The sequence below is a fragment of the Rhinopithecus roxellana genome, chromosome 10, assembly GCF_007565055.1.
Source record: "Rhinopithecus roxellana isolate Shanxi Qingling chromosome 10, ASM756505v1, whole genome shotgun sequence".
Taxonomy (NCBI): Eukaryota; Metazoa; Chordata; class Mammalia; order Primates; family Cercopithecidae; genus Rhinopithecus; species Rhinopithecus roxellana.
This window is the reverse complement of record NC_044558.1, coordinates 61,148,925-61,159,432: the sequence shown is the minus strand read 5'-3', so window position 1 is coordinate 61,159,432 and position 10,508 is coordinate 61,148,925. Positions and strand designations below refer to the sequence as shown.

The 10,508-nt window shown below is 54.1% G+C and overlaps 1 protein-coding gene across 2 annotated transcripts; it reads left to right on the top strand.

Moving 5' to 3' along the window:
* The first annotated feature begins 3,220 nt into the window (after positions 1 to 3,220).
* Positions 3,221 to 7,641, top strand: AQP6 (aquaporin 6). 2 transcript variants are annotated; one of them, XM_010385369.1, is made up of 5 exons: positions 3,221 to 3,285; positions 3,375 to 3,967; positions 4,762 to 4,920; positions 5,184 to 5,264; positions 5,961 to 7,641. In XM_010385369.1, the coding sequence occupies exons 2-5, from the start codon at positions 3,566 to 3,568 to the stop codon at positions 6,171 to 6,173; spliced, it is 855 nt and encodes a 284-aa protein (XP_010383671.1). In that variant the 5' UTR covers positions 3,221 to 3,285; positions 3,375 to 3,565; the 3' UTR covers positions 6,174 to 7,641. The 2 variants fall into 2 exon arrangements, with proteins under 2 accessions (XP_010383671.1, XP_010383670.1); XM_010385368.2 differs by having other exon boundaries at positions 4,854 to 4,920; positions 5,961 to 6,818.
* The last annotated feature ends 2,867 nt before the right edge of the window (positions 7,642 to 10,508 follow it).

Genomic DNA, 10,508 nt, shown 5'->3' with positions numbered 1-10,508 from the left:
TGGAAGGATCTCTCTGACAGTGAGTGGAAAGGAGAGTGGTGTGGAAGGGCACAGATGTGTAGTGTTGCCTGAGAGCCCAGGAAGGAGGTTAATGCAGTCATCCTGGAGAGATGATAAGGGCTGCACTGGGCCAGTGGCAAGTGGGGATGGAAAGAGGTGTCAAATACGAGAAAGAGCTACCAGGAACCTGGTACCAGGAACCTGTTTCCTGCGGGCTGGGGGAAGGGGAAGCATCGATGATTCCTGTGTTCTGGCCTGGGCAACTGAGTGACAGTGGGGTGAGAAGGAGCAGACCGGAGGGTCCAGTGAGAGGTGAGTGGGTCTGGAGTTCAGGAGAAAGATCTGGGCCAGAGGCAGTGTTGAGAGTCGACAGTATCTGCAGGGTGTGGAAGTCACAGGTGGGAACAGGGCTGCCCAGGCACACTCATCAGGAGTGAGGGGCCATTGGCCAGGAGTAGACAAGGCCTGGGCTTAAGGATCAGCAGAAGAGGAGCCAGCCACGGAGGCAGAGATGCCCTCACAGAGGTGGGAGGACAGCGAGGAGATGTGCCTCAAAGGCAGGGAAAAAGGTGTCAGGAAGGAGATGGCCAGCATCCACAGTGGGCTGGAAAGGAAATCATGCTGGCCTTTGCCAGAGCGGTTTCAGTAGCCGGGGGCTGGGAGCTGTTGTGCAGTTGATATGTGACTGGAAACTTGACTCCAAACCATGACCTTCCACTGCTCCGCGACTACGCAGGCACATTTGTAGGGAAGAAGTCAAGAGAAGGGGAAGCCTGAAAGCCACAGGTGAGACTGGGAATGGCCAAGAGAGGGTCCCAGTCACTCAAAGGGAGCCAGAAGTCCAAGGAGGGTCCCCTGACCCCGACTTGTACACCGGAGAAGGGCTGCCTCTACTTCAAGGCCACAGGGCAGCTGGCAAGGACACGGGGCAGTTGCAGGTGAGTTTGACTGGGAGGGAGGATGGGAAGAAGTCTTGCCTGGTAGCTTGGCTTTCTAAGTAGGGTGGGAGGCAAGGGTGGGTGCTCTGCTGAGAGAAAGCCAGAGTGAGCCGAGTACTTGAAGAGAGTGGGGGAGGTTTAAAGAATGGGGGGAGAGCTGTGGAAGGATTGCTGAGCAGAGCTGCGATCCCTACTGGGGCCAGAGACCATGAACTTGTCATGGCAGCAGTCCGCACGGCTGGGCGAGTTTCTCCAGCAGTGCTCAGCAGCGCAGATGGAGGGCAGAAAGGCATGGAAGAGGATGAGAACAGAGACATGTAGCAGGGACGGGGTGGAGAGGACAGGGAGCCAGGACCATGGGGTGCTGGCAAGAGCCTGCTCAGGGTGAGATGCCCAGGAGTTCCCTGGAGAGGACAGGGTGAAGTCGAGACAGCAGGGAGAACAGAAGGGAATGGGTGAGGGATGTTACTGGGACTCAGACAGGGATTGAGGAGGAACAAAGCCTGTGGTCCAGAGTTGAGATGTTTCTCTTGAAGATAGCAGAGGATCAGTCCCAGGTGGGGGAAGGTATGAGTATAAGGCTGAAATGAAGCAGACATAGTCATCTGCCCTGGGAAGTCAAGAAGTGTTTGTTCATTCATTCATTCATTCAACAAATATTTATTGGGCCTTTACTGTGCCAATCTCTGTGCAAGACACTACATGCAGGGGTGAACAAAACTTGGTTCCTGCCCCACAAAGGCCTTCCTGCCTTGCCTCACTGGGGAGACACATTCACATCATGACAGCACCCTGTGGTGACTGCAGTGTAGGAGAATGCTTAGGTGTGGTGGGAGCACGAAGAAGGGTCCCCACCCAGGAAAGGAGCAAGCGATGTCAAAGCTAAACCTTTGGGATGGGAGTTACCCAAGCAAAGGGAGTGCAAGGGATCTCCAAGAAGAGGAGAGAGCTTTCTCCAAGGAGAGGCCAGCAAGAGTGTGCATTTGGTGAAACCAGAGGGTAAGGTGAGGAGAGGTGAGGTAGAGCTGCAGGGTCCCTGAAGGCAGGCACAGAGCTTCCAGAGGGATGGGAGGCTTGGAAAGGATTTTAGCAGGGGAGCAGCATGATCAGATTTGCATTTTAGCACTTGGGCTGCAGTATGGAAAATTGATTGGAACGGAGCAAGGGAGCAGACAGAGAGACTGGTTAAAGGCTGCAGGGCGGCAGGAGTGGCAAAAAGAGGGCACAGTCAGGAGATATTTAGGATTCAAAATCAGCAGGACTTGATGCTTTTCCTGGATGGGGGAAGGAGGGAGAAGAGGGTCAAGGATGCTTCCCAGATGCCACCAGCTGAGCTGGAGAAAACAAGAGGAGAACATGGGGGTTGCGGGGGGCGGGGGGGTACCAGGAGACAGGAAGATCACATCTGAAGACAGATTGCATTTGAGGAGCCTGAGAACAACCAGGGTACATCTGTGGGCAGGTAGATATGCCAGGGATGAGGTCAGGACACCCAGCTGTGGTTAAGAGGGGAAGACTGTTATTTCAATAGCTTGCCAGACTCTTCTTAGGGAGGAACTTTTGTTTGAGAAAATACCTTGCTATCTGCTAGGGTTAAAACGGGAAAGCCTAGGGCATGCGTGACCGTAGGGCCAGGGAAAGCCCAGGGCATGGGTGACCATAGGGCCAGTGTAGCCACAAAAAAATGGTTAAGCTGCCTTGTGTGAGAAAGGAGTGAAATCTGTTTGGCTCCTGAGAGGAGGAGAGCAGAGAGAGAGGGGCTGAGAAGGGAGGGGAGCGCGGGGAGGGCAGGGAGGCAGGAGGAAGTGAGTGAAGGGCCAGTGGAAATTCCCACCGGTGGACAGCAGAGGTGCCCATGGCCTTGTGATCTGATGTGGTTTGAGTCACTGTGGAATAAACCCTTTCTCCACCTGCCCCTCTGCAACCCCATAGGCCGCAGTGTCCACAGTGTCCTTGGTAAAGTGGACTCTATTCACATTTGCATTCTGTGAGTGCGGGTATAGGTGGGAGTGGAGGAGAGGACTTACTTTCTGGGTTTACAGGCATGGTGTGGTGTCAGCCCATTTGGAAGCAAAGCCTAGATATGGAGGGGGCCAGACGAACAGGACCTGGGAATGCACAGGACCCCCTGAAGCAGGCTGGGGATCTGAGGGATCTTGCTGCATCTAAGCTGACATTGGAACATAAACAGTCTGAAATCCCATGACCCCCGCTGCCCTGAACCTGCGACCCTCAGGCCACATCTTGGACTGTCTACAACACGAGTCAGGCCCAACCTGCCCTGGAAATCGTCCTAGGAGGTTCCAGCTCACTGCCCAGAGACAGCCCCCACATCCCACCCCATCAGGTAAGTGCAGGCTGGAGCAGGCATATGAGCAACACCCCTCATTCCACCCCTCTACACACGCATAACCCTATCCGCCTGCTCCCTGCCAGTCTGACCAGCCCATTCCTGGGGACAAGAGCGTGGTGGAGGAGCTGCAGGTGGGGGCCAGAGAAGCCTCCACAGAGAACAAAAGCCAAGGTCAGCCAGAGACAGGAGACCAGAAGAGACAAAGGAGATCGGAGACCAGAGGAAGAGACAAGAGGCCTCAGAGCAAAGCAAGGAACAGCCAAGGCACCAGGATATGGATGCAGCGGATCTAGGGGGATGTGGCTGGGCCAACGTGTTGGCGTGCAGGCTTTGGAAAGCCATCAGCAGGGCGCTGTTTGCAGAGTTCCTGGCCACGGGGCTGTATGTGTTCTTTGGCGTGGGCTCCGTCATGCGCTGGCCCACAGCACTTCCCTCCGTGCTGCAGATTGCCATCGCCTTCAACCTGGTCACTGCCATGGCTGTGCAGGTCACCTGGAAGGCCAGTGGGGCCCACGCCAACCCCGCCGTGACACTGGCCTTCCTCATAGGCTCCCACATCTCTCTGCCCCGTGCTGTGGCCTATGTGGCTGCCCAGCTGGTGGGGGCCACGGTGGGGGCTGCTCTGCTTTATGGGGTCATGCCGGGAGATATCCGAGAGACCCTTGGGATCAACGTGGTAGGTGCAGGGAGGGGCACCTGGAGGGTCAGGAGGTGGGAATGTGCACAGGTGGTGAAGGTGGAGGCCAGGACAGAGGCGAGGGAGCAGAGGAGGAAACAAGTCAGCTGCAGGCTCCACATCCCCCCAGGCTGGGCCCCAGGACCCAGAGGACTGAGATTTTGACCTCAGTCTAGGCAGAATAGAAATGGGATAGTGGCACGAAGAACAGGTGGAGAAGGAAGAAGCCACATAAAGGAGAAGGAATAGAAGGACCAGGCATTTAAGGGTAGACGCGGCCAAGGGAGTGTGGGGACTGTGGGCAGAGAGAAAGCCTGAGAGAAAGCAGGCTTCTTCACCTTGACTTTGGGGAGGACTTTCGAGGGGAGAGAGGACTTCATTTTTCTCCCAGATTCCACCCACGTCCTCTGCTCTCCGATTGCTCCCAAGTTCTTCCCTCCACCTCGAGGCCTGCCTCACTCCCCCCTTCCCCATTTCCTAACCTTCTGTGTTCCACCTTCTTCCCTCAAATCTCCTTCCACACCTGCTGCCAGTCTCCTCTCAAGCAAGCCTCCTGAACCACTGGCCCCAACCAACCCACTGGTGGGGTGGGAGGAGTGCCACTCACTTCTACAGGGAGCAAGGGTCCAGAGCAGTTATGGATTCCTCTGCACAGACCTCCTGAAGTCCTGAAGCTGGGTGGCAGTGAGGTGTCACCCCCTTCCAGCTGAGGAGACCAGGCCCAGTGGCAGGGGTTTCTCTGTCTGTCCGTGGGCAGAGCCCACGTCTGGTCCAGAGTAACTCCCTCTGCCCAGGTCCGGAACAGTGTCTCAACTGGCCAGGCGGTGGCAGTGGAGCTGCTTCTGACCCTGCAGCTGGTGCTCTGTGTCTTCGCTTCCACTGACAGCCGTCAGACATCGGGCTCCCCGGCCACCATGATTGGGATCTCTGTGGCACTGGGCCACCTCATTGGGGTAAGGAGCAGAGGGGACACTGTGCACATGCACACACCGGGTCCATTCCTGAGGAAACTGTGGAGCCCTGAAGGCTAGGCAGTGTCCCTCCCTGAGCCCCTTGTGCCTTGGAGCCAAAGTGGTACCCCCTGCACTCTAGGCCCAGGATATGGCACTACAGAGGCTGTGGCTGCGGCTAAGGCTCTGAGCCAGGACTGAGAAATGGTCCCCTCTCAGGCCTGCCTTAAACCTTCTCCCACCCTGACCCTGTACTTGCTCCCCAGATCCACTTCACCGGCTGCTCCATGAACCCAGCCCGCTCCTTCGGCCCTGCCGTCATCATTGGGCAGTTCACAGTCCACTGGGTGAGCCCCTCTGCCAGCAGCCCTGGGGAAGGGAGAGAGCCTGAGCTGGCGATAGATGGTGGGTTTCACTCGCAGCAGGTCCACACAGATGGGGTGATGGGCGCCCCAGACCTTTCTGAGCCTGAAGTGCAGCCTTCCCTAAGCTCAGAAGGCCAGGGTGAGTGTCCTGGCTGGGACTTCCTTTCTTTTCAGCTTCAGTCGCCCAGGATACCCAGTAGACTGGCAAGAAATGGGCCAGGGCAGGAGCTGCAGCCTTGGCCCAGACTTTTAAGTCCTGGCTCTTTCCTTATTCACTTTCTCCAGCTGGACCAATTTTCAAACTTGGATAAAGATAAAGACAAACAGAAATAGACACACACACCAGCAGAGACAGAAACAGCAATAGCCAGGACTCATGGCTAAAATGGGGGAAGCGAGAGGAAAGAGGCGGGGGCGGGTAAGGAGATTGGCCCCAGGCCCCAGCCATGGCTGCAGAGCCTGGGCTCAGCCCCAGGGAGGGCAGGGAGAGCAAGGGGCAAGGTCCCCTTACGTTGTGGGCTTGGGAAGCATGACTTGTGGTTCTCAAATTTAGCACCTTACAGACAGTTGAGGGAGACCTGGGAGATCAAGTCGGCACTAGGGAAGCAGGCAGCGGTCCCAGAGCCACCCTATGGTCCTGATAGTTCCTGGGTGGGGTGACGACATCCTTCTCCTCAGGTCTTCTGGGTGGGGCCCCTGATGGGAGCACTCCTGGCCTCACTGATCTACAACTTCATCCTGTTCCCCGACACCAAGACCCTGGCCCAGCGGCTGGCTATCCTCACAGGCACTGCAGAGGTGGGGACAGGGACAGGGACAGGGGCAGGGGTGGAACCCCCGAAGAAGGAATCCCAACCCGGTTCGGGAGCCGTGGAGATGGAGAGTGTGTGAAACAGCCGAGGCCTGGCTGTGCCCTTGGGCTTCCTGCCTTGCAGGGCCTGCATGGAGGTTCTCCCTGGGGGTGGTGGGAGGGGAGGCTTGACCTCTAGTCCTGACCAGGTGTGCCGGAGGGGACAAGCCCTGTCCCTGGCATTACATTTCTAGGTAGAATCTTCGAGTGAATTTGTCCCATTCCCTCTCTATAGGGCTTCCCTGCCTCTCAGTGGGACAGAGCAGGGGAAGGCAGGGGACTTAGGACTGCCTTCCCCTCCTCTCACCCATTGGACCCTGTGGGAGTCCTGAACCCCCAGATGCTCGAGTCCTGGGGGAGAAAGGAATGGGAGCCCAGACAGCCACTCTGCTTAGACATTGGAGCTATAGGGACCTCAGGGAATCCCAACTTCTTACCCACCCAGGAAACCCTTGGTCCTGAGGGGACAGGCTCTTCTGGAGGAATCAGGCCCTGGGACAGCCTCTGAGCTTCTCGGGGGATTTCTCTGCCCTTGGGTGTGATTTTGGGGGCTATATTTCCTCCTTCAGACTGGGGGCTTCCTGAGGACAGAGACTGCTCTACCAATAGATCTTTATTTGTTTGTTTTGAGACAGAATCTTGATCTGTCACCCAGGCTGGAGTACAGTGGTGTGATCTCGGCTCACTGCAACCTCTACCTCCCGGGTTCAAGGGATTCTCCTGCCTCAGCCTTCCAAGTGGCTGGGATTACAGGCACCTGCTACCACGCCCTGCTAATTTTTTGTAATTTTAGTAGACACGGGGTTTCGCCATGTTGGCAGGCTGGTCTTGAACTCCTGACCTCAGGCGATCTGCCCACCTCGGCCTCCCAAAGTGCTGGGATTACAGGCGTGAGCCCCCGTGCCTGTCTTTTCCCAATAGGTCTTTATTCCTCACTCCTCCAAATGCTCTGGAGAGGGCCCCACCCTTGAGAACAGCTGACACAGAGAAGAACATTTTCTCAGGCTGGTAGAGGGGTGGGATAGAGGAAGGGAGGTTTGAGCCAGGCAGGCCTTACCCAGGGAAGCCTCCTCTCAGGTGCTTGCCCCAGTTCCCACCCCACAGCCCACTCTCAGGCAGGAACAATCCTTAGAGGGAAGCGCCTATCTAGCCATTGACTCATGACCTGGGTCAAAGAAGCCATCTCCAGCCTCTCTGTCAGTATTACAGGATCCGCAAAAAGCTGTTGAATAAGCCCTAAGGGTGGTAGGAATCCAGGAGGGACCCAGGAAACTGATATTTGAGATTCAGTGCCTCTGAAAGACTACCAAAGTCTCAATTGGTTTAATATTTAAAGGCTGCTATAGATTTATTCTGCCCACAACTTGGGGGTCCTGTCTGGGTCTCGGCTTCTCCAGCTGTAAAATGGACACAATCCTCCTCCAGGGACTGCTGTGAAATCAAGAAATTGGAAAATACTTTTTGGAAGTTAAAATGCTAGAAAAACAACCCCAATAAATGATGATTGTTACAGTTACTGTAATTATTGGGTTTGAAGACAATTGCTGTTGGTAATGAGAGGGAGGAGGGAAAAAGACAGTAAGATGACTGAGAGGGAAGGAAGAGAGACTGGGTTTTCTCTCACATCATTGGATCTACTTAACCAAGGACCTGTCTCCTCTTCTCTGGGTCTGCTGACCTTGGGTCTTTGTGGGTGTGAGGGGCTGTGGGAGGGCCCTGGAATGAAGAGGCGAGCCAATAAAATCAGTTCTTATCTCTATGACGCCCATCACCACGGTACCCTAAGATGCAGCAGCCAAAGTCATTTAGAAGATGGGTCCTGGCGGCCAGGCACGGTGGCTCACGCCTGTAATCCCAGCACTTTGGGAGGCTGGGGGGTGAGATCACGAGGTCAGGAGATCGAGACCATCCTGGCCAACATGGTAAAACCCTGTCCCTACTAAAATATAAAAAATTAGCCAGGCATGGTGGCACGTGACTGTAGTCCCAGCTACTTGGGAGGCTGAGGCAGGGGAATCACTTGAACCTGGAAGGCAGAGGTTTCAGTGAGCCGAGATCATGCCGCTGCACTCCAACCTGGTGACAGAACAAGACTCTTATCTCACAAAAAAAAAAAAAAAAAAAAAAAAAAAAAAAAAAAAAAAAAGATGGGTCCTGGCCTGGTGCAGTGGCTCCCACCTGTAATCCTAACACTTTGGGAGGCCAAAGTGGGAGGATCGCTTGAGGCCAGGAGTTCGAGACCAGCCTAGACAACATGGCAAAACCCTGCCTCTACAAAAAATTAAAAACAGCCAGGTGTGGTGGCTCACACCTGTAATCACCAACACATTAGGTGGCCCAAGCAGGAGGATTGCTTAAAGCCAGGAGTTTGAGACCATCCTGGGCAGCATAGTGAAACTCCATCTCTATTATTTAAAATGAAAAATTAAACTATAATACAAACAAAAGATAGATCCTTTTTAATGATATCTCCTGAGGGACTGGGGATGGGGAAAAGGCTGCCTAAGTCTTCCAAGGGCAGCGTGACAGGCCCAGCCTGTGACCAGTGCAGTAGCTGAATCCCTGGTGCTCATGGCCCCCGTAGCTGTGCTAAGCATTCTGTAATATCAATGCAGATGCTACTCCTATCTCTCCAAGCTGGGCCCCACTCATCTGTGTTCACAATCTCTCAGAGCCCAAGGCTGCCTATGTCCTTCTATGAGCAGGGAGAGCGGGGCGTCTGTATGTATGCATGTATGAGAGCGTATGTGTACACAGAGGACATGATTGACTTGCTCAAGGTCACCCGGTTCGGGAGCACAAACACTTAAGGTCTCCCCAGCTCCCAGTTTATAATCTTCCAAAACAGAGTTCCTGGGGGGCTCATACAAGCTGCAGCCCCAGGAAGGAAGGAAACAGGAACTAGAGGGTTGAAGGGGATGGGGGTGTGGAGCTCCTACAGTAGGCTCTTAAGCTCCTTGACAAATGGTCACTGCTTTTTGTCCCCAGAGCCAAGCACACACTGGGTGCTCAATGTAAGTTTGATGAGTGAATAAGGCTGGGCAGTTGGGGAGGAGGGAGGCAGTAATAGATCAAGAGGAGAAAATTTCAGGAGTTACAGTTCCAAATAAGCCAGTATGACAGCAGCTGAGAAGCCTATGCTTCCAGGTTTGGGCTGGGGAGAGGGTGCATTGCCAGATATTTGCTGTTCCACCCACAATTTCAGAGCAGGCTTCACAACGTCTGTCCCAGGAACTTACAGGTCAAAATATGAGGGGTTGCCTGAAGAGAAAGTTGAGGGGCTGTTTTCACTAACAGTTCTTCAAAGCAGTTCTCTGTCAGGACAGAGCAGGAGGAAACAATGTTCCTGAGAAGTGGGGAATTAGGTTAGCCTCTGAAGAGCATCCAAGGTTAGATGTGGAAATAAGTAACCAAAGGTTCGCTTCCCCTTCTCTGGAGCCCTTTAATAGGACAGCAGGCCATCTGTTTGAATGAGGGAAGGACTGGCCTTTGGAGAGCTGAATCTCAGTGGCTCCAGCTGGGGGAAGCAGGCTTCATTGGCATAGCCCCTGAGCCTGGGTGGGGGCAGGGGACATGGGGAGGACAGAGACCCAACCAGGCCAGCCCTTGGTGTGCATTCCCTTCCTCCTGTTCGTCATGGAAGTTTTTAATTAATGGTGTGTAATCTGATCTGACCCTTTTCCCTGCTGAGCACTGCCTTCAATCAGTGGAGCCATCTGCAATTGCAATTCATAATTCTCCCAAAAGGGAGGGGGACTCAGGCCGGGTGCCTTGGTGATTAATACAATTAGCCTTTTATGTTGATGATTGTCTTAGCAGGAGCAGATGATGCTGCGCTGGGAGTCTGGGCGGTTGCGTCCCGATTGGCTGGCGGGAAGCCCCTCTCCACTTCCCACCCCCACTGCTCATCTTCAACCTACTACCTCCAGATATAAAGAGGACAGGCCTCATCTGGGGCCATACTGTGCAAGGGGGAAAAGGCCAGGAAGGGGTCAGGCTCTGAGCCACATTTGGTCTCCTAGGACTGAAGGAATAGCAGAGTCACACCATGATCTGGGCACTTTTACATTCCAAAGAAAATCACTTTCACCTAAAGGATTGTGCAGACCAAAGTTAAAAAAAAAAAAAAACTGCATAAACATAGACTAGGGGTTAACAGAGTTTAAATATAGGCTCAGGCACTTAGCAGCTGTGTGAACTTGGGCAAGTTACTTAAGGATCCTGAGCCTCACTTTCCTCATCTGGAGGATGGAGTACAGTCAAAAGGGAGCTGGAAGAACTACATGAGATATGTGTGTGTTTCGCACCATGACTGACATGCAGTCAGATCTCAATCAGTGGTAGCTATTTTTACCACCATCATCATCGTGGTAGAT